Genomic DNA, 24,802 nt, shown 5'->3' on the forward strand with positions numbered 1-24,802 from the left:
CACTGTGGCCCTTAAGCATGAGGATGGCTATTTAATGCCGAAGAAAGACTGCTGATAGATTTGCCATGCTTTTTATGCCTCGTGTCAAAATATGTCCACTGGATTACTAAGCATGTGCACATTTTATTTTACTCCTTTAGAAGGGCAGAGAAGAAGAAAACAGATATTGCTAAATAGTCTTCAGCAGCTTCAGCAGACTTTCAATGGATAAATGAAGAGATAGTTCAGCAACATCTGGAGGGGTACATAATTATGGTTTCAACCATAAGACAAACAGCTTTGGAGGGTTAGTTGGTTAGGAAAATAAAGGGGCATATTTTCTCTATTTCCCCTCAACCCTGCTTGCAGTTTAACTTTACAGGTCCTCAGTGGTGGGATTCAGCCAGTTCACACCACTTTGGCAGAACTGGTAGCTAATTTTTTGTTGTCCAGGCCCAGAATGGACTTCCGGAAGTGGCATCCACACAGAGAACCGGTTGTTCACATATTTGAATTCCACCGCTGCAGGTCTTCCTTGCTTAATGATTGTGCTGAAAAAAAAAATAACTTTATGATTAGTCTTCATACAACTAAATCTTTAGGAGAAGAAGAGCAAGTAGGATTAAAATCAGTTTAAGCCTGGGCATTAAAAAGAAAAGAGAAATCTGAATCAGAGCTGTATCCCCTTAAAAGTTTTCTAGGCTTTTACATTACAATCAAACTGAACAATCCCCACAAGTCACATATGTAACACAGGATCTTTTTCTACTCCAATAGTCTATTAGTTTGTTTCTTTGAAATTTAGAGATCTTCCCTACAATAACCTTAAGCTACTTTTTTCGTCTGCAGAAAGTCATTGGAAATGAAGTTTAAGAAGTTGCTGTCCAGATTGTAATCCATTTTTCAGCTTTGCAAGTGATTCTGACCAAGTGTTCGGTCCAGCCTGCAGTTATCATGGTCTCTGATTAGTGAACTTCTTAGATTCTTTGCCCATCTCACCTCTATTGGGGAAACAAGCACTAACTGTGTTTCATTTCTGTGTGGGGGTCCTTCAGGTTTTCCACTGGTTTCCTCTGAAAGAGCTTTTCATGTGCCTATCCTTTCACCAGCCCATTGGTGAATGTGTAAAAGAAAAAGAAAAACTAGATTTTCACTGGACCATCAATAACATAAAAAAAGAATTCAGAGATTCACCATTTTACAGACATGCCATTGAAAAGGGGAAAAAAAGCAAGGCCTCACCAGATATTTAGAAATAGGCAGGTAATCCAGGGTGAAATTATCATGGGGGGCTCAGAGTCCAGTGATAGAAAGCAAGGAGACATTCTAGCCACAGTGCCCCATAACTAGTGGGAAGATATGTATTTGTCTACCAGGACTTCAAATGCAACAAGTGGACTACACAGCACCACTTCTGCTTCCGGAAATCAGAAAGCCTTACTCTGGACATAGACCATGAAAGAATCGGCAGAGGCAGGCTGGTGATGCCAGCTTGAGTCCAGTGCGATACATCCCTGTCCTTGAGAAAAAGCTAGAGGGAGGTCCCTGCCCCAGGGCAAGCAGAACAGCCGGTGGAGTCTATTGTAACAAATTGCAAAAATCAACTTCACAATTGTATGGTATTCTTTTTCTTTTATATTTTTATCCCACTTTTATTATTTTTGTAAATAATTCAAGGTGGCGAACATACCTAATAGTCCGTCCTCCTATTTTTCCCCATAACAAAAAACCGGTGAGGTGAGTTGGACTGAGAGTGAGTGACTGGCCAAAAGTCACCCAGCTGGCTTTCATGTCTAAGGCAGGACTAGAACTCACAGTCCCCTGGTTTCTAGCCTGGTACCTTAACCACTAGACAAAACTGACTCTTCTTGTTTTTTGTTGGTTTGTCTGGAAAACTGCCAAGAAGAATAGAAGCTTTAAAGCTCTTCTTCATTTACTTTTACAAAAAAAGGAGACACTCTGTTGGAATAAATAATAAGTGCCCATCCCACATATTATTCATGTCATATGGTCCAGACTATTAAAACAAGCAAAGCTGCCTTTTTAAAAAATGACCCAATGCAATGCAAAGATATGAGATTGTGTGTGTAAAGTTTCCCTGTTTACCACTCCCATGAAAGAGTGAAAAGTGAAGCTGCAAAACACCATCCCATGCTGACACCTTTTAAAAAATTTTCAAAAATTAATTTTCCCCCCAAAAAGATAATATAAAAAATAACATACAGTAATAAAGAATAAAAGGAGAAAGGAAAGGAGAGGGCAAAAAGAAATAGAACTTTCCATAAATTAATTCTTACTCTATGATTGCTAAGAAGAGCTCACTTTTTTCTTATTCAGTTTTTTTCTAATCCTCGAATCATAAATGCACTTTTTCAATTTCATGCAAAAAGACTATAAGTGTTTTCCAGTCATCAATAAACATATCTTTAATCAAGGAAATCTATTTAGCCATCTCTGCAAGTTCCATCATCTTCACCAGCCATTCCTCCATTCTGGATAGTGTCTAACACACAGGTCTGCAACCCGCGGCTCCGGAGCCGCATGCGGCTCTTTCAGCCGTCTCCTGCGGCTCCCAGTCCTCTGCTATGTGTAGTCCAAAAAAAAAAGTGGGACTAAAAAAGTTCAACCAATCAATTCAAATATGCAGGGTAGGTGCATATCTCGCCTTGGCTCCACTCTTCAGTCAAACCCTGTTCTGCACATGCGCGCATGTACGTGCATGCGCACACATTTTTTTTGCGGCTCCCAGTTTTTCCTTTTGTGAGGGAGCCGGTTCCGAGTGGCTCTTTCACTGTTTCAGGTTGCTGACTCCTGGTCTAACCTTTCCAGTTTTGAGCCTATAATAGTCTTGCTGCAGTTATGTGTATAAGAACAACGTTCCATGACTGTTTGCTAGTTGCCTGTCCATTTGTCCCAAAATAAAAGCTTCTGGTTTCATTTGTAATTTAACTTTTAGAATCATCTGAATTAATGTATTTGTATTCAAACTTTTGTTTTTACAAATGATACCAGTAGATCTCAGAAATTCAACAAACACAGTTCAAGAACTTTTCTATCTTAAACTGCATGTATCAAAAAAGGAAGAAAGGTTAGCTTAATGGAAAGACAATGACTCTAGCCATACCACAGATAATTTTAACTAGCATTTGCTAATTTCTAAGGCGGAGATTCCAGTCTGTGATAGGCTGCTTTCTATGCAAGCCCATGTGACTGGCTGAGCCTCCCAGTTCCTCATAATTATTCAGTGCATCTTCCTCTGAGTCCTATTCAGGCTCCAAAGGTACAGCTGACCAGAATTGGAGATTGTGAAGGTAGGTTGCTGGGATTCTGAAAATAATAATCTTTAGGAGTATTAAATCCCATATATTTTGGGTTGGATTTAATGGTCAGTATCATTCTTGACTAGGTTTTAAAACTTGGCAGTGAGCTGTATGGCTATAATACTGAATCTTAATGTTTAGTGATCCAGATTAACTTATTAGAAGGACCGTTTTGAATTCTGACATGATAAAACTAATTTGTGTTTTAAAGAGTGTTTTGTAGCCATTAATTTAAAAAATAAGCCAAGATGCTGAACATCACATTGATTTCTTTGACTTCTGAACCCTAGCAGCTGCAGAAAATGAACCACATCACAACAATGGCACATTGTGTCCTGACATCAGGGTTGTGAAAAGTTTGCAGTGATTGTATTATGTTAGCAGGAAACAAGTGTATGGAAGACAGGAAAGGAAGACAAATGTGAATTATTTCTTCATAATGGTCCTTCAAGTTAGGCAGAAATTTCTTTTATCTGCAAAGAGCAGGTTCTTAGTTGCTCTTTCCTAATAATTGCACAAGCTCCTACTTGGCATATATTTAAATTTGCTTTTATATTTGAGGTTTCTTACATAATATTGTACAACCTGGTTCAATCAAATGAAAGAAGAGGGTTGTGATTAAGAATGAGGGTTGGGTTCTAATCTGTTTGTCCCTGGATAAGAGGACATTGTCCCCAAAATACATTTCAATCTAGGTACTAAAATTCCAACTGGTACTGTTCAAGACAGATGCATTACTAGATGATTTGGCTTAGGAAAGAATCATGCTGAGCATTTCCCCTCATTTATACCTAATTGTGGCCTAAACATATCCTGGCAGTGTCTTTCTTCTTCTACGTTCCCATGGCATTCCTTTTAATTTTTTTCTCCTAGTCAAAGAACCAGGTAGACTTAAATCTTCTTAGCTGTCCCATGAAGACAACTCTCCTCTTAAATCAACAATATGCAGTGACAACTGCTAGATGTGTGTGATCTCTTTTGCCACTTTCCCACACATTATATCAAATGAGAAGTTAGGTAAGAGTGAATCAGAGAGGTTCTTATTGGTTGTTTCAGAATGAGCAATCATCTTTTCTTCTGGATCCCTCTTAACCTTGAAAAAGGGTAAAGGTTTCCCCTGTCTGGTTATGTTCAACTCTAGGGGGTGATGCTCATCTCTAGTCAAGGGAGTCAGTGATGTCCAAAGATGCTTCTGTGGTTATGTGGCCAGCATGACTATTACCTTCTCACCAAAGTGGTATCTATTTATCTACTTGCATTTACACATGCTTTCAAACTGCTAGGTTGGCAGGACCTGGGGCAAGTAACAGAAGCACACCCTATCACATGATACTTGGGTCTCAAACTGCCAACCTTCCTGTTGACAACCTGGCGTCTTAACCGCTAGGCCATCCTTCCCCTCACTTAACTTTACCTAACATCATTTTGTTCTTGTTTCCCTAAAGAACTGGATACTGCAGTATCGTGGTGGTTCTTGAGATTTGTTCAAGAACAGCAGACCCATGTTTTTAGTATAAGAGTTCTCTTTACATTTCATTGTCAATCTCAGTCTTGTTGCATGTAAATAAAGGCCACCATGAACCAATGTTTACCACATGTCCAAATGACCCCTGGTGTTGCCGTTTGTATTCTCCAGTGCAACAACTGATGACTGAAAAATTTATGTGGTAGTCTCTCAGAATTGTGCAATACTATTAGCCTGCTCACTTGGAAGTACTGCATGTGATAAATTCTGTTGTGTTGATTAGATTAGTAAGAGGCTGAAGTAGTTTAATAGTAGAAGGATGAGACCAACTTTCCCATTACCTTCTGAACAGATTATGAAGGAATCTTGAAGACAGGAGTTGTAATCTATATAAGGAAAGAAAGGGGAGAGGAATCCTAAATAAAAGTACAAGTTGTGATGCCATCTCCTTGGTGACTATTTCTTATCCAAGTTATATTTAAACTAGATGGAAGTGGCTTGAGTTGATGAGAATATATGGAATAGTTTCTTGGAACTGCCGTTCCCTCAAGAGATATGGTACATTTATCTCTTTCTATGTTCAGATTAATTATTGAATTAATTGCAGGTAGCCCTCCATATATGACCACAACTGAGCCCTAAATTTCCATTGCTAAGCAAGACAGTTGGATAAGAAATGGAGGGTAGGAAGAAAGGTTCTTGAAGGAACCCAGAGCCATCAGAAAGTCCTGCAGTGATATTGCCCCATTTCTGCAGCAATGCCATGATTGACAGGTGTAATCCTCACTACCAACTATTGATGTACTGAAGAGGAAGGAAGGAGAAATTAGCTAGGAGGAATTAGCCAATTTTTACTTTGCATATCACAGGCCTGTTTAGGACAGCACCATTCAGAAGCAACTCGGAACAGACAAAATAAAGACAGCAAATTTCATCTCAGTTATAGTTTTGTGCTGAAAGGAAGATGGATGAAAAAAGAGAGATTTGTATGTTATTCAGAGACATAATCCATGGAAATATTTACCACAGGATGAAGATCAAAGCTCTTGAATAGAGTCTAACTAACTTCTTACATCCATTCTTCTGGACAGCATCATAGAACTGATTCACCAGTGCTTGAATTTGGATTTGTTTTTCTTAACTTCCTATTCTAGTTGACAATCACGGTATTCCTAGGTGATCCCCCACTAAAGTACTTACCAGGATTATATTGCCTAGTATCTGTCAAGATTGGTTAGGTGCTGCTATCCTATTAAGCTTTCATAATAAGATAATGGGTATTAATAAAGATAATTGTGTAATAGTGAGCATATGCATTGCCTGCAGAAGAACCTTGCTTCAAATAATAGCATTTCATCAATAGCTGGCAGAAACTCCTGCTGAAACCCTGAAAGTCTACTGACTGTCAATGATGACATGCTGAGCTGGTCAAGCCAGTGGTCTGACTTGATATAAAGCAGATGTCTCAAGTTTAGTAGAGCTATTGATGTTTGATTTATCTCCTCACATAATATGGCATAAGATACCTGCGACATATATCTGACTTGCAATATAACTAAGTATTTGCAGAGCCTTTCAAGTTTACCTCAACACCATCTCCTTCTCTACAGCAAATACAAGGAAATTGTATTGCTAAAATTAGAATACCATTAGCAAGAGGTCGGCTGTTTATATGTTATTTCATCATTTGCAGACCCAAAATCCACTGTCTGTAGCAAGCATGAAAAGTATCATAAATGCTTAAAACGATGACCCCAAAGACAGTGGGAGCTGCTGTTTCAAACGGAATTTACAGGCTCTAAATATTTATTTGACCAAATGTCTAGTTTAAGTTTTATTACAAACAAAAATGTATACCAGAGGACATACTGTAAGTATAGGGCATGGTAAAAAAGAAAGAGGTAAAAATAGATATTATGCTAGTTTAAATTATATTTAAACTAGATGGAAGTGGCTTGAGCTGATGAGAATATATGGAATAGTTTCTTGGAACTGCCGTTCCCTCAAGAGATACGGTACATTTATCTCTTTCTATGTTCAGATTAATTATTGAGTTAATTGCAGGTAACCCTCCATATATGACCACAACAGAGCCCTAAATTTCAATTGCTAAGCAAGACAGTGGTTAAATGAGTTTTGTCCATTTTACAAACTTTCTTGTTGTTACATGAATCACTGCAGTTGTTAAGTTAGTAACATCATTGTGAAGTGAATCTGGCTTTCCCCATTGACTTTGCTTGTCAGAAGGTCACAAAAAAGTAACCACATCACCCCGGGTCACTGCAACTGCCATAAATACATACCAATTGCCAAATGTCCAAATTTTAATTACAGTGTCCACAAGGATGTTGCAATGGTCCTAAGTGTGAAAAATGCTAATAGGTCATTTTTTTTCAGTGCCGCTGTAATTGCAAACTAAATGAATGTTTGTAAGTCGAGGACCACCTGGTATTTTGGCTAGAATTTTCAGGAAAAGGAAATGCATTCTCGTATTGTAAAAACCAGCCAAAGTACCACTCCTGGTTACTTTATTCCATTTCTAGAATGACTGTTCCTTTAAGGTTGCTCTCTGCCTATTTATTTATTTATTTAGTAAATGTGTGTGACAATGCATTCAAAGGCAGGACTATGGGCAGCTATTAGTTCAAAACAAAATAAAAAGAGCAGACACAAACCACTGTATAACATAAGAGAGCAGCTAGGCAACAAGACACAACAAATATCCTTGGACAATACAACTAAGAAATGGGCAGATACGTGGTAGTTACTTATTTGCTTCCCTATCAGTCTTCCAATTCCCCTGTGTCTACCTTGACTTTTGTTTTCATTTCAGAATATTTGTACTGTATGTGCCATGGAAATCAGATGTCTCTCTTATTCAAAGCTGTGTAGCACCTTATCTGAGCTGGAAAAATCCAGGAGATTACTTTGCTAACATTTAATACAGAAGTTGTCTACCTTTTTACAGCCCAGATACATCAGCCCTATTCTTCTCCCCCGGACAGGTTTAACCAACTCAAAAGTGAACAATTGGAGGAAAAGTACTGAAATGTGATATTTCCACTTTATCTTTTTGGAGGTTGATAAATTGAATAAAAGAAAGGTGAAGTTCTCCACCAGATTTAACAGTGTCTCCTACGCCTTCCATAAACCATGGTTCACAGTTTACAATGGGTAGATTCACATTTTGTGATAAATCAATATCAAGCCAGATTATTTTAAGGTGTGAGGCCAGTCACTGACCTGTGCTTCTGTTCTTACTGCTTTTCTTCCAAATACTATTGAGCTTCTTCCCATAATAAATTGGCAAACAACATATACTTTAAAAATACCTTGTTATAAGTGATCATGCTCATGAAAAAGTTATGCATTATTTTCTCACCCTTAGCAAAACAAACAGCCCATTTGTCTGAAATGGTATAGAGTTTCTTGCCTGAGCAGTGGTTTGGACTAGATGATCTCCAATGTCCCTTTCAACTTTATTATTATTGTTGTTGTTGTTGTTGTTGTTGTTGTTGTTATTATTATTATTATTATTATTATTATTATAATTTATTTTCTATAAATATTTCCTACTCACTCACCTTTCTCTCTCTTTCTTCAGATGGAGAAATATTCCTTCTTTGGGATCCTTTTTTGTACAGTATTTGTGTCCCAAATCTTTGGATATCCATACAACGATATTTCAATAGCTTGTGACTCCATGTTACCAGATCATGGAAGTGCCCCACAGACCTCAAGCCCACCTTACGTCATCTCTGTCTCTTTTGATAGATATGACCCGGGAAATGAAATACAAGGTAAAAAAAATGGGCAAAGGTAGAATCTAGCTCAGAAATTGAGTAAGCTATGCCCAGATCCATCAGAACTTGGAACATTGTTATCAGTCAATAGCTTTTTCAGTGGCAGTTTAAATTTGCCATACAGTTTGTTCTGTCAACACTGCTAACATTGGATGTTCCCACTCTGACAATTGATGAAAATGCAGCCATTTTCTCTTCTCCTTTAACATGCTTTTTCTTACTTTTAGAAATCAGGTGCAGCTGGGGGGGGGGGGAATGAAAGCTCAGCTAGCCATAATAATAACGCTACTGTGGAACCCAAGGAAAAGCTGATGACGTTTTGGCGGGATGAGGAGTTGAGGAGAAGGTCCACACTTTAAGCTAATTGGGGAATGTGCTTTATGACAGTTTATTGGGGCTGGGAATTGCACTTTGTTACTTTGTATCCGGGGGAAGGGAATTTAGTTTTTGGGTTCAACTATGTAGTGCCGATACTTTATTTCCCGAATAAAATGTTCTTTAAAGAAGATTTTTGCCTCAAAGTTCTTTTGATGGGTTTTGTTTATCAGAACCATGACATGTTCCATTAATTTTTTTTTAAAAAACCCAGTGTTTTCAAGTTGTGAGAGATTAGGCTTTTTACCTGAAATTAGCTGGATATATTTTTATGACAGCCAGTCCAGTCAGATTATTTTCACACCCCAGCAGCAGAATTTGCTGGAATTTGTATAAAAGAATGAAATACAGAGTGTAACACTACCTAAGGAGTGTGCAAACTTTCAGTTAAATTAATTTGTTTGCTAGAAAGAAAGAAAGAAAGAAAGAAAGAAAGAAAGAAAGAAAGAAAGAAAGAAAGAAAGAAAGAAAGAAAAAAAGAAAGGAAGGAAGGAAGGAAGGAAGGAAGGAAGGAAGGAAGGAAGGAAGGAAGGAAAAGAAAGAAAGAAAGAAAGAAAGAAAGAAAGAAAGAAAGAAAGAAAGAAAGAAAGAAAGAAAGAAAGAAAGAAAGAAAGAAAGAGTGAGGGATGAAGGGAGAAAGAAAGAGAAATTATGTCAGCAACGTATGCCAAAATGATATCTCATTGCTCATCATGCATTCAGGGCTTTGTTTTCAGACTGCTGTGTTTTCTCAGAAATCAGCATAGAATATTTTGGATTGGACATGTCTCCTTATTTGTCTTCAGCAAATGCAAAATATTAATTAAATGCAATTTAACTGAAGTTATTAAAAGGTGTTTTATTAGTATATTGATGGAAGTTGCAAGTTATATAATTAGTTTTCTTGATTTTTTAAAAAAATATTTACCACACTTTTGGGAACTAGGTAATGATGCTAAGAAAAATTAGATGATACTAATAGCTGAGCAGAAGTAGTAGTAGCAGCTTATCTCATCTTAGCAATAATTGACTTGAAAAGGTTCAACTGACTCTTAACCTTTTTATATCTCAATATATGCCTTTAAAACTAATCTTGATGCACTGTCAAGCCCTATGGATAATTTATCTCAGCAAAGAGTACACTGTGTGAATACCATTGAACCTTCAAACTGAAGTAAAAGAATAAAGAAAAGCACTGATGCATATTTTAAGTCTAATGAACCCCCTCCCCCCAAAAACATCTCTCTAATGATATGAATTATTTATCCGTTGGTTTTTCCCTAGTGGTATTAGAAGCAACATCCCCATCTGGATTTAAAGCATTTATGGTACAGGCCCGAGAACTTGATGGAAATTTTCCTGTTGGCACATTTCGTATTGTAGATCCAAACACACAAGGTCTACCCTGTGCCAATATGACGGTATGTGTCTTTGTGTTCAGATAATGTATTTATGCTATGTTGTTCTTTGAAGATTTCTTTAACGAAATCCCTCCATGTGATGGAATGTAGACATGGCCCTGGGAATGAGGAAAAGATGAGTGAACTGTTAAGAGTTTCCGAATATATTGTTCAATTCCCTAAAAACAAGAAAGCAAGAGAAAAACCTCAAAAGAATTACACCTTGATTTTCTTTGGTACATAAAGTAGCAAAGAAAAACTGACAGATTTTCAAGATTCTGTTACAGAAAAGAATATTCCTGAAATCCCTACTCCACTTATTATTTGACTTTACCTTGGCCTTAAATACTCATTTCTTTTTGGTTTGCAACAAGTTATTTGTTTTTAAAAGATGGGCATGTAACACTGCATGTTAAGAACCAGTCTTAATTTCATTCCCTATCAATAATAGGGAATAATCATCAATAATGATCAGCAAGTTGCTCCCAATTGCTTTTGCTTGCAAGAGTGACTCAACAAATGGGGCCTGGTTTGTTCAATGTGGTAACTAAACTGGGATCCCTAACTTCTGTTCTGACCCAAGTCACTAGTACCGTGTTTCCCCGAAAATAAGACCCAACCAGAAAATAAGACCTAGCATGATTTTTCAGGGCGCTCGTAATATAAGCCCAACCCCCAAAATAAGGCCAGGTTAAGATCGTCAACCAGACAGATGCATTTAGTACTGCATTTCACCGAAAATAAAACCTAACTGGAAAATAAGACCAAATGCGTCTTTTGGAGCAAAAATTAATATAAGACCTGGTCTTATTTTTGGTGAAACATGGGTATATTACGTTTATTGCACAACCATACATAAATCAAGAAACTTCCCAAAGCAAACTCGCATTTCCCAAACTGTTCTGCAGTTATGCTGGTAAGAGTCAACCCCAATTTCCCTGAGGACAGCCTCAGGGCAGCCTCCCATAATCTGTGAGAGCACTGTCCCAAGGACAAGATCCGATACCCACAAAAGCAAGATCTGCAATTCCACAAAGCAAGAGCAAAGTCCAAAGTCCACAGAGAAGGATCCAAAATCCACCAGACAATAATAAAGTCCAAAAGGCAAGAGACAAGGTCTGAAATCCATAGATCAAGAACAAGGTCTGAAGTCCACAAAGCCAAAGGAAGGTCAAATATCTACAAAGCAAGGTCCAGAGTTCATGAAGTCAAAGAGAGTGCATTGCAGAAGCAAATGGTTGTTTCTGACAAATGTACCGTACCTTTCCCCATGCCTGGCTAAATCACCTCAAACCCAGTGTTTCTTGTTAGGAGGGGCGAGGCTGCTTCTTCATGAGCAGCTTTGCTGATCTCCTCTGTGCTTCCCTGAGCAACAAAGATGATTAGGGGACTGGAGGCTAAAACGTATAAAGAACAGTTGCAGAAATTGCAACTGGGCAGGGGGAGCGGCATGATAGCAGCGTACCAGTATCTCAGGAGCTGCCACAAAGAAGAGGGAATCAAGCTATTCTCCAAAGCACCTGAAGGCAGGACAAGATGCAACGGATGGAAACCAATCAAAGAGAGAAGCAACCTAGAACTAAGGAGAGATTTCATGACAGTGGGAACAATTGACCAGTGGAATGTCTTGCCTCCCGAAGTTGTGGATGCTCCAACACTGGAAGTCTTTAAGAAGAGATTGGACAACTACTTGTTTAATTAATTTTAACTGGGGTTTTTATTTGTTCAGGGATTGATATAATTTTTTAATTGTTTTTAACTTTTGTATTTTTCGTTTTAATCACCCTGTAAACCGCCCTGAGTCCTTCAGGAAAGGGCGGTATATAAATATAATATAATAAAATAAATAAATAAATAAATAAATGGTATAGGGTTTCTTACCTGAGCAGTGAGTTGGACTGGAAGATCTCCAAGGTCCCTTCCAACTCTGTTGTTCTGTTATGCTACTCTGCTCTTTGCATCCACGGATTGGGTTGGGATGGCAGCTCTTCCTTATTGGAGGCAGCTAACTTCCCCTGCTTTTGCTAGGGCAGGCAGCTGACCATCCAGTCGACTGCTCCTCTTCCTCCCATGCCAGACAGACACAGGACTACATTTTCCTCAGGCCCCAGGCTCTCTGGACGCTCCTGGGGATTCATGCCACCCTTGCCTGATGGCCCTGGTTCTGGCTCTTCTTCCTGTTCCAAACCGGCTTCCGATGGAGCCATCACAATTTCTTACTTTCTTGACAAGCAGAATTTGAACCCACAATTTGTTCTTACCTTTTGATTCCTGTCTTGTTTAGAAATAATAAGCCAGGTATCTTGGTTTGGACATATTATTCTGTATTATTTTATTGCTCTTAGTTGAAGAACTAAGAAAAAGGATTGGACATATATCACTAATTGTACAGCATGCAGCTTTTATCAATGCAGTGTTCCTTTTTGTTAATGAGCAATGCATGTATAATTGTTTCCACAATTCTTAATTTCATCTCTTTTCTGTTTTTAGAATTCTGCAGTAAGTCACATCAACCCCATTGTAAAGCACAGGATTATAACAACTTGGGTTGCTCCTCAGGGCACTAGAAGAATAAGGATTATGTAAGTAGTGACTTTCCTGCTTATTAAAGGAGTTCTTTTTTAAAAAAAATCAAATAAAATATGTATTTTTGTTCAGGACAAAAGCATATAATTGAGCAAGAGCACACCTGTGAGAAATATTTTTCACTTAATAGGGAATTTTGGTAGGGAAGGCAGGGGGAAATCAGTAATGGACTAAATACATTCAGATGGACAAGATTTAAAAAAACAGAAAGTTTCACGCTTCTAGGCCTAAAAGAAAATTATGACTTGAGTGTAATAGTCTCCCAGCTAAAAAATAACTACTCTTTGGTTTTAATTTGTTAAAGATCAAGTTAATCCAGATTATGAGCTGAAAAGTGTTAATGCAAAAGATCGTGTGTTTATGACATGACATATCTTATTAGAGAAAAACCTTCCTGTCGTGAATAATATCTCCATTTTCCTCTCCCTCAGGGGAACCTTTGTTCAGGATTACAATAACTACTGGGTTGGTGTTCATAGCAAAACTCTTTCTCCCAGAGAGGTGGACACTAATGTGTTTATGGCAACCAATCGCTCAATGCTAGCCAATGATCCCATAACATCCGTGGTTTCTGAGATCTCGGCTGATTCTGACACCTTCAGTGACAATGCTGAAGATATTGATCTCAACGCCCTTATTGCTGATTCTGAAGAATATGTATCCAATACAACTGTTGGTTTCCAAGATCTTGAAAAAAGAAATACGACAGGCAAAAATAGGAGAAAGGTATCTATTAAATACTGATGACTCTTTGCCTTTATCTAATTTAATAGAGGGAGATTAATTGAAATACTTTTTTTAAAAAAAAGAAGAATATTCTTATTTGTGTATTAAGTAACTATAGCAATTTATTCTTCTGAATGATTACTTCCAGCCTCATTCCAGAAACATAGAAAGACTTATGGAATAGTATCAAATGCTAGATTAAGACAAAAGCAAACACTCTCCCTAATGGTGTAACATAAAATCATTGTAGTATAAAATGCTTCAGGGTTTATAAGGAAAATATAGGATGTAAAACCCCCATCTTTACAGAATACTTGGGCACCCTCTCCTAAATTGATAACATTTTGTACTACAATAACTTGTAATATGATTTCTATTATGTAAAATGATAATTCTTTTTACTTTTCTTTTCAGTCATTTCTAACTCTGAATATAAACTGTGATGAGGTATGAAACTTTTTTCTAGAAAAAAATATATCTAACATTAGACTATCAATAAATTCTTGTTTTTAGTTTACCAAGAAATGTACCCAATATCATGTTCAGGAAGGGGTTACATGTTGGTCTCCAAATATTTTGGACTTCCTTATAACAGACTATGGGCCTGATGGGGGAGTAGTAGTCAAAATATCTTCTCAAAAGTTGTGAGACTTTTAAAAAACAAAAGAGCAGACATTTTCTTTTTTAAAAAATTGAGATATAGAACTTTTATCTTATCAAACCAGAAAAATGGCAAGCCAGAGGCAAAATGAATGAAATTACAGAAATGGCTGTCTTCCCCTCCCCCAATACTTAATTTTCAGAAGGCACCCAACTCATGCAGGGCTCTTGTCAGCTTTATAAAAGGTGAAGTGCCAAGATGAAATAAAAAATATAAATAAGATAGTGCAGCATTGGTAAAAGAGCATTGCTTGCAGAAAATACAGACATCTACAAAGACCTGGAGAATGATTTAGCAAAAGGCAAACTTTACTGTAAATCAGTGTTTCCCAACCTGAACATTTTAAAGATATATGGACTTCAGAATTCTGGGAGTTGAAGTCCATACATGATAAAGATGTTAAAATTGAGAAACACTGCTGATTGGAATAAATGTAGTAATAGGAGAAACAAGGACTGATCTGACTAATTCAATACTAAAAATATCTGAAGAAAAGGCACAGTCTTACTAATATTGAAGAACCTGTGGCTCTCTAGGATGCTGGGAATTATAATTTAGAAGCATCTGAAAGTCTACAGATGATCCTCACTCCAAATAAGAATTGAAAAGCTAAATCAGAAGTGCATATAATGTAATCCACAGACATATGCGGCCTATCCCAGCACCGTTTTGTTATACCTCCCAAAAACATGGGGCAAAAAATGTTCACATTTGGGGCATGTGGGAACAAATTAGAGGTCTTCAGTCTTGTGGATGCTATTTCTTGTAGCATTCCACTATTACTTATTGCACTGAGCTGTGTGATAAAAAGTAGCATGCCAGATTTCAATTAAATCAGGGAAGGATAATAAAATTAGTACAACCACTAGCGATTTTTCCCAAACCAAAGCCTTCAGATTATTTTCTTCTATTACAATATATATGGAAATATTATTTTTAATAACTTTTTTTTCTTCTTTTCTTTTTGGAAATTAGGGAAAAGTATCCCAATCAAATACTGGAGCATGTGTCAAAGTAAGCATTTTTCCTGAAATATTTTTTCTCTCTGTAAAGTCAGCATGAATTTTAAAATTACTTAGTATAATGAAATGCTGTCAAATAATACCAATTTGATTCAATATTTTTTATCTGCAAAGATTACTTATTATAGTTAAAAATTTCCAGACATTTTTACAACCCAGTTGCTCTTTATTTTCCTACTCAAAAGCCACAGAAAAAACATTTTATGTATGTTTTCACATACTTCCATTTTCTATTTTTGCTGATTCCTTTTAAAGTATAGCTAATAAATCACTTGCTAGTTTCCAAAATCTGAGGCCCCAATCAATCATACCTAACTGAGTTGTACTGTACATCCTGCCTGTAGTGAATTTTCCACTTTTATCTATCTGTTTGTCTATTTCAGAGTCCACAAGGATCATCTCAGAGCAGTGTTGTTGTGGTACTTAATTTTGTCTTAAGACTTGTTCACACATTATATTTTAATCACAACAACTATTACATTTCCAGGAATCTTTGGAAATAACATTTTTATAATGGAGAAACAGCTAGTGTTTTGTCCCTGGGACTTTGTGCTTTCCAGAATTTTTTATTCTGGGGAAACTAGGGAAGGGAAGGGAGATTAAGCATAAGCAGTGGTGGGATTCAAATATGTGAACAACCAGTTCTCTGTGTGGATACCACTTCCAGAAGTCCATTCTGGGCCTGGGCAACAAAAAATTAGCTACCGGTTCTGCTGAAGTGGTGCGAACCGGCTGAATCCCACGACTTCCTTTTGGAATTAACTGTTCACAAAACAAGCAGCTGCTTCAATATGATTGCATGGTTTTTCATGTAATACTGCATAATGGAAGTATGGAGTCCTTCAGTAGAGATCATTGTAATGCCTAGGCTCTCAAGAGAAAGAATTATTTCTAGTTTGCTTTAAATAATTAAATGGAAGCCAGAAGCAAGATGGAAGCCATGTCCCTGCAGAATGCTTCTGCTAATTGAGAATTTGAGAGTAATGTCACCCTTGTATCCCCACAACACCACGGAGTTGTACTGATCTTTATCAACTGCACCCATTTTCTGCTCCAGAGACAATGCTGCAAAGATAGTTTTGGAGCTGGTTTTCTAGAACTTTAGTGCTGGCAATTTCCTATTAAAAGTCCATCTCATCCAAACTCCCTGCTCCTCACAGTTATAGTCAACCTAGATTTCAATAGTAGTTTCAATCAAACTATGATTGACTCATAACTTGGGGAAAATGTGACACAACGGGGGGGTGCCTCAGGATTCTGACTTCAGCCCAGGACTTTTCAACAACTTCATAAATGGCTTACATGAGGCAATGAAAGGCATGCTCATAAAATGTACAAATGATACAAATCTAGAGGAAATGTTTATACTCCTGAAGACAAGCTCAGGATTCCAAAGGATCTTGATAAATTTGAACATTGTTGGGGCATCTCCAACAAAATGTTATTCAATGTAAGGATCTGCACTTAAGCAAGAAAAACCAGATGCACAGGTACAAGATGGGTGCTATGTGGTGTAGCAATAATACTTGTGAGAAAGATCTGGGACTTTTTACTGCTATTGACTAGAAAGTTATGAGGATTCCAGCATAGGTCATGGAATTGGACTAGAAGACCTCCACGGTTCCTTCCAACTCTGTGATTCTAATCCTGAATAGTAAAACGGATGGGGAAAATTCAAGCAGAAGAAAGAATATTAAGCAAGGCTATCCTTGCCATGAAGCAATTGCCTTAAATGGCAGATGATTCTCTGAAGAGTCTTTCAAGCTCTAAGCCATTTTCCTTCTTAGAGTAGAGAACAGTGCATACTACACAAATTGTCCTGAAGTCATTATTTTCCTAAAATATGCTGGACAAAGCACAATGCTAGATGTGAAGTACTATTTAACTGTCTATTTGGGCAACAGGATTTTGTTCTTTGCCTCAGACCATAGACTTTCTTTGGCTTCCCAGAACAGAGGAATGTGAGCCTGTGTTCATGTTCATACCAAGCCCCACATTGATTCACATTTCTCTTGAGAGACTAGGTTAATTTTTCCCCAGACCATAGCTTTCTTTTAAAAAAAACCCTGATAAAATCGTTTGTATTGGTGGCAATTGTAGCCTGTAGGGCAGACATGTCAAACACAAGGCCCGGGGGCCAGATCCGGCCCGTGAAGTGGTTTCATGCGGCCCGCGAAGCCATCCTGGAAACAGTGAGGGAACGGCCCCCACTGCCTTGGCCCTGGACCAGAGACCCTCCTTCTGCCAGAGACCCTCAGATCTGTCCCACTCCTGCTCAGGCCCCCATAGGCACCCTTGATGCGAACTATGTAGAGCTGGCCATGCCCACCCAGTAGGCCATACGCACTTTAGCCATGGCCACCCAGTAGGTCACGCCCACCCAGGCCACACCCACCTGGCCCCCTGAGGCAACCGCAATGCTGATGCGGCCCTCAATGAAATTGAGTTTGACACCCCTGCTGTAGGGCTTTCGCACAAATGCATCTTGTGTACCATCTTGCACTTGCTTCTGGATCAGGAGGCCCTGTTCACTCTTCATACTGGTCCTCTGCAACATACTCTGGATGGTGCCTTCTTGGTCTAGAACCATGGTGGCGAACCTTAACTTAACAATTGTCGATAAGAAAGACAAAAAAGTCTGGATAGGGATGTGGCAGTGCCTGGAGACAGCAGAATAGACAAGAAAGAACTGGAGAAGATAACAAAATACAAAGACCTACAAATAGAAATAGAAAGACTGTGGCAAAGGCAAGCAAGGGTAGTACCAATAGTAATAGGTGCCTTGGGTGCAATCTTAAAAGAACTGGAGCACCACTTGAACACCATTGGCATTAACAAATTTGCCATTAGTCAATTACAAAAGGCGGCCTTACTAGGAACTGCTTCCATCCTGCGATGATATCTATAATACCATCAAACATCCACATCTGCCTATCCCAGGTCCCTGGTAAGGACTCGATAGGTAGACAAAAATGCCAAATCCAGTCTGAACATCTGTCTGACTGTGCGATGATCAATAATAATGATGATGATGATGATGATGATGGAGGTCTTCTAGTTCAACCCTCTGCTATATTTTCCTTCGATATTTGGTGATTTAAATTTTTGAATAAATTAGATTATCACCCTTAAAGCTTGGAATGATAACAATTTTAAAAGCAAGACAGGGGGATAATATTTCAGTCTATGTTATAGAAAAGCTTGACAGTAACTTCTGTTTAGCCTGACGTCCAGTTTTGTCATGCTTTTCTTCCCCATAATTTGGCATATATTCTGGGACTGACCATGTGATTGAAGCGATCTCAGAGCAGGGATAGAGAAATGCACCAATTTCAGTTTCCATTATCTCTAATTTTACCAAGATCAACTTCAACTCTGTTTTTCATTACTGTAGTTCAAATACACATTTTATATGCTGTTCATGTAATGTATGATTCTTAGGCAAAATTGCTTGCAATATTTCTTCACATATGTTCTTAATTTATACCTACGGCATACCTTTTTGGCTGAAGAGCTGCAACGCAACATGCAGAAATGTTGAAAAATGAGAATCTTACATACCATTCATGTTACGAATGAAAAACAGGATACCTACACATGAAACTAGGACTTAAGTTGGGGAAATCTATTTTACGGGATGCTGAAATGCAGCCAGTATATACAAATCATTTTTCCTACATAAGTATCTAATGTGACATTATCTCTGGAAAAAGAAAAATTGCAAAAATTAAAAATGTGATCATGAATTTGAAACATTGTGAACTTAGCTATCTTAGTATATCTTAGCTCTTCCATATTGTTAATATGACTTCCTTTGGCAAAATTATTTGATTTTTTAAAAAAAAATTGAATTGGTTTGAAATCATGGTAATTCTCTGTAATGAATAGCTCACTGATTCTTTTCTACAAGACCAAGCATCATATAACTACGAAGATGGAATGCTTGTTTTTTAAACGCTTTCTAATTGGCGAAACAATCTCTCTGGAAGAATTGATCAGAAGCTTTCTACGGTGCTTTCAGGCATACGCATAAATAATACTATATTCGTCTCTGGTGTCCATTGGCAATCAAATGTGAATGCTTCATTATCGCTTTAGGGCACTTCTACATAGCATGTGCCTACGATCTTTGGCAGCAATTGCTTAATACTGACTGAATGTCCTCATTGCTGTGTTCAGTTGTCCCATCAAGCTGGATAAAGCGCCTACTAGCTGGCTAATGAAGATTTCAAAAAAACAACAACACCAAAACCCAGGCAGCTAGTGCCTTGCACCTTCTCTTCTACTCCCTATGTCACATTAGTTTCCAAATGGAATGGAATGGTTTTTCTTTTAATTCAAAGTGGCAAGTCCAGGTTTCAACTTGCATACATTTGTGATTTGGACAACCCTTTTAGAGTGTAACAATCTGGCTTACTGTGGTCATTTGTGGAGTATCAGTTATCTGGTATCTCTGGGGAGAACAGAAATGTAGTAATAGTCACAGACATTATTTATTTATTTATTTGGATTTATATACCGCCCTTTCCCGCAGGACTCAGGGCGGTTTACAGGGTATTTAAAACAAGAAATACAAAAGTTAAAAACAATTAAAAATAATTACAACAGTCCCTGAAAAAGTAAAAAACCCCAATTAAAATTAAAATTAAAATTCTCAGCCTGGGCCAGAGAGCTCGAAGAGAATAGAAAATATGGAATGGAATGGAATGGAATAGAAAAGAGCAAAGTAATTTCTAATTTTATGTTATTTTTTTGCTCAGGCTAAAGATTCTTCCTCTCACAACAACAGGTGTTGAGTGGTAAGTGTAAGTTCTTACAGTGTTGTGGATTGTATGTCACATAATTATTCTCTTTGGTAAATTCTGCTGGCAAAAACTTTAGCTAGTTGATGATTCTGCAACAAGTGTAAGCACTTAATTCACCCTTAACTCTTCTACTGTTGTCTTGGATCTGAGATAAAACTTGACTAGATCACCTAACAGATCAATGGATCCATGTATGTTTGTCTAGCTTCACTGTGGGCAGAACCTGCCTCTCTAAACAGCCACCATAACTGTTGATATTTACAGTATAAGCTTAACAACAAAAAAGCATAACTTGCAAATAAGAATTAATCTACAATGTCCTGGACTATTCTGTGATTAGGAGCCCTAATTTTCTGCCACAGTTGGAAATTATGTTGTTAACAGTTGCAGGTTGTGGATTGTATTTATTTTTAAAGTATCTATTCTTTTGGATGCTGTATGATGATAAGCAACATCAGCAATAGCTTTATGGGTAATTCTCACTTACCAAGAGTAATTGCAACTGACTACTGAGTTGCTAAACAATGTAGTCATAAGGTCATGTGACCCCAATGACTTACCATGGCAGTTCTGGCAATCCCAGATACTGTCATTAGGCAAATCCGATGCAGTCACTGTCCCAAGGTCATGTGATTGCTATTTGTGATCTCCTGCCAACTTCTGTATTGATGGTTGCAAATGGCAAATGGTAACCATGAGATGCTGCAGTGTTGTAATTAATAGCCTGTTACTGAGTGCTTAAATCGTAATCACATAATTGTGAGGATTGTGATGGCTGCAGTTATAAGAACCCACTTTATTTTTTTTTATTTTAATTCCATTTATATCCCGCCCTTCTCCGAAGACTCAGGGCGGCTTACAAGCTTAGCAGTAGCCTTCATTCTATGTATATGCCTGCTTATTAGTGCTTTCACACACACCCCAAGCGGCATTATTACAAAGTCAGCTTAATTGCCCCCAACAATCTGGGTCCTCATTTTACCTACCTCGGAAGGATGGAAGGCTGAGTCAACCTTGAGCCTGGTGGGATGCGAACCTGCACTAATTGCAGGCAGCTGGTGTTTCTTAAGGAGGCATTAGCCCACTGCTCCACCAAGGCTCTCCTTATAAGTACCCCTTGTTCAGCGCCATCATAAAGTAGTTATTGAACATGAAATTATGGACATGAAATGAGGGCTATATGTGCAGCCATTTTTATAGAAGGAGAAAAAAACCAAAAACCTAAACATCACTGCTATTTTCAATCCAGTGAATCTGGAAAATACAAACATGCTCCTTTCACACATATTACATAGTACAGCATATCATAGGTCACCATATCCAGTGACAATCTGAAAATCTCATAAGCATTGCAGAATAGAATTACAACAATGGATCAATGCAACATATGGTAAAATATATAAATATATAAATATAACTAAAAAAATAAAAAAAATAAAAAATAGCATAATGCATAGAAAGAGATCTGAGAAATATTTATTTCACTGTATGGAAAAGTCTTACAAATCTAAGATGCTCTTAAGTCTCATGTCATGGTATCTTCCCTTTATTTTTCTATATTTTTATTCAGTGGAACCACTGAGGTTCATAATAATAGCAGCAGATAACAGTTCTTACAAGAAAGACTCACACATCCCATAACACATTTTTGTATATAACATTATCTTCATGGCCTGCTTCATAGAAAGCCACCTATAATTTTCTGGTTGCTGGTCATAACAAACCACATTCTCCTTTTTCTCCTAACTTGTCACTGCTGGGCACAGTAGGTAATTCATACCAGAGACAAAGGCAGCAACTATGCAGTCCCAGTGATAACAGTTAGAAATGGTTTAACCTGCTATGACAGTGTCTAAATTCCCCACACATTTGCTGTACAGTATCAGATCTAAGCATAGGGATGCGGTGGCTCAGTGGGTTAGGACACTGAGCTTGTCGATCAGATGGTCGGCAGTTTGGCAGGTCGAATCCTGAGTGCCGCGTAACAGAGTGAGCACCTGTTACTTGTCCCAGCTTCTGCCAACCTAGCAGTTCGAAAGCACGTAAAAATGCAAGTAGGAAAATAGGGACCACTATGGTGGGAAGGTAACAGTGTTCCGTGCGCCTTTGGCGTCTAGTCATGCTGGCCACATGACCACGGAGACGTCCTCAGACAAGTGCTGGCTCTTCGGCTTTGAAATGGAGATGAGCACCGGCCCCTAGAGTCGGAAACGACTAGCACGCATGTGTGGGGGAACCTTTACCTTTACCTTTTTTATCAAATCTAAGTGCACTGGATGATTTATTAATAGCGGAGAAATTGTTTATGGTCCATTGGTCTTACAATATTTAGCAACCGAGGATGTCATTCATGTGAAAATAGTGTCCAGATTAAATTATTTGGACCTGAATCATTAACAAAAATGTTATTAAGAAAAGGATTTCAATCGTTGTTCAGAGTGGGAGAGTGAAGGGTTGATAAACTGTTGGATGATATGGTTATATTTCTGTGTTATAGATGAAAATATGAAACATAACTGAAGCTGAAGAAATTATGCAAGTCAAGCATAAGAACAATTTCTGTGTAGAGGAAAGACTGAAATATCTTGCCGAACAACTACTTTGAAAAATTTTCTATCTTTTATATGGTTTTCCTGGCGTATCGTGCTATTGAATAAAAATGTTAATGTTGCAAGCCAAAACACTCTTAAGGAAAACAATCAAAATAATATTCATCTTACAATGTTCTGAACTTTTCCCCTCATTCTTTGATAAATTAAACCCATTCTTTGACACCTGCTTTCTCAGTTTTTCTGACACCATATTTACTCCACTGAGCATAGCTTACTTCCTGCTAATTTGAGAACTAAACTAGGAACAATAGTGGTTATAATTTCAGTCGCACCGAAAAATGAGATGCAGGTGTTTTATAACTTGTTCATAAATAATCTTAACATAGGGAATCAGTAGCTGGCCAATTGTATAGAGGTAGACCCCAACTTATGGACACAATGGACCAGGAATTTCGATTATAAGGCCTTGCAATTGTAAGTCAAGGAACTATGTCACCAAATTTGTCTTTATGACTATTTTTACAACAGTTGAAAAGCAAGTCATTGTGATCATTAAGTGAACTACAGGCTTGTTAAAGAAATCACATGGTTGTTAAGTGAATCCAGCATAACCAATAGGTGGTGTTATTGTTTTTTTGCTGGAGACTGGAAAAAAAAACCTGTATCACAAATTACACATAACTGCAGGATGCTGCAAGCAGTTGTAAATGAGAAGATGAGTCATAAGTAGCTTTTTAAAATTCCACTGTAACTTCAAATGGTGGTTAAGCATCCAGTCACAATTCAAAGACAACTAAAGTCAAAAATGAGCTCAAACAATATAGGTTGGTCTAAATTAAAAATGATCAACATTTTAATGTTTTAAATTATACTTGGTCTTATGTAAGAATCTAGCTGAGGTAAATATATAGGCAATTTTAGACAAAATTGATCTTCCTCAATTAGATTCCTTAAAAGAATAATTACTAGTCATTCCTTTGACTACAGAGAAGATTTAAAAACAATTTTGAATACAGCTAATGGTAATTGGGTGGCTTTCCTGTGGAATGGTATAAAACTTGCCCCTCTGCTTGGTTAGCTATATAATAATATTTTTGAGAATAGTATTTTATCTTCATTTATGAAGCACATATCACAGTTTTTCTAGAATCTAGTAAAATCATGTCCTGAGTTATTGTCCTATTTCCTTGATTATTGTCAATATTCAAAATTTTAACTGCTATTAGAGTCAATAGCTTTCAAGTACTGTATTTCCTTCTTCAGACAAGAATGATCCAGCTGGTTTGTCAAAACTAAATATGATTCAAACAATATTTGGCTGACAGTGGATTTAATTGATCTCAACCAAGACAGAAAGCTCAAAGCTGCAATTATAATTCTAGAATTTTTGTCTTAATATCTTTTTTTAGCTTTTAAAAAAAATACTTATTTTTATCCCATCTCCTTTTGCTGCTCTGTGACCATGATTTTGTTGATTGGTAAGTTGAAATGGAAAAAGATTTTAATAAAATATATTGATGGTAAATGTGTGTTACCTTAATTTGGATTCTAGAAGGATTTATAAAATGGGTCCAGATTCTGTATGCAATCCCAAATTTAAAGTGAGAGCTTCATGTAATTTTTTATTATATAATGTCAAGAACGTTTACTTTCTTCTTTGATTTTTGCTATTTGTTTAGAACTCTTGTGCTATTAAACAAAATAAAAATATATTTGGGTTGTATTGCATAATTGATTCGAGTATAAACCTGCTTTCTTTGTTAAAGATATTCTATTGTTTATTTGTGGATGTAGCAGATTCTGGCTCAAATGCACTAGATTAGTGTGTTTGGATTACTTGCAAGATACACTGTTATTTGGGCTAAGTTGGAATTGATTTCAATAGTCAAAGATTTATTAATCCTCATATTCATATACAATATATACTGAATTTATGGACTTACGTATTCTTATTCCATGTGATGTTTCTCAAATAAGTACACTAAATACGAACAATATACTATATTATATAAAGAAATTTCCTTGGATGTTATAAATAGCTACCCTTAAAATTTGGGGATGGGATAAACACTCTCAAAATGAATCTAACTTCGAGGATATTTTCTATTTTGTGCGGAATTCCCATTCAC

At 37.3% G+C, this 24,802-nt stretch overlaps 1 protein-coding gene across 1 annotated transcript in view; it reads left to right on the top strand.

Moving 5' to 3' along the window:
• Positions 1-24,178, top strand: part of LOC308664915 (putative defense protein Hdd11) — a 31,720-nt gene extending 7,542 nt beyond the window's left edge. The window contains exons 2-10 of the mRNA XM_081322464.1: positions 8,369-8,564; positions 10,206-10,342; positions 12,812-12,903; positions 13,339-13,633; positions 14,048-14,080; positions 15,270-15,308; positions 15,700-15,735; positions 20,077-20,115; positions 22,619-24,178. Coding sequence (XP_081178590.1) covers positions 8,369-8,564; positions 10,206-10,342; positions 12,812-12,903; positions 13,339-13,633; positions 14,048-14,080; positions 15,270-15,308; positions 15,700-15,735; positions 20,077-20,112 — 864 coding nt within the window. The 3' untranslated portion in view covers positions 20,113-20,115; positions 22,619-24,178. The remainder of the gene's footprint in view (positions 1-8,368; positions 8,565-10,205; positions 10,343-12,811; positions 12,904-13,338; positions 13,634-14,047; positions 14,081-15,269; positions 15,309-15,699; positions 15,736-20,076; positions 20,116-22,618) is intronic.
• Positions 24,179-24,802: the final 624 nt, after the last annotated feature.

This window comes from Vipera berus (assembly GCF_964194415.1).
Source record: "Vipera berus genome assembly, chromosome: 3".
In the NCBI taxonomy this organism is placed as follows: Eukaryota; Metazoa; Chordata; class Lepidosauria; order Squamata; family Viperidae; genus Vipera; species Vipera berus.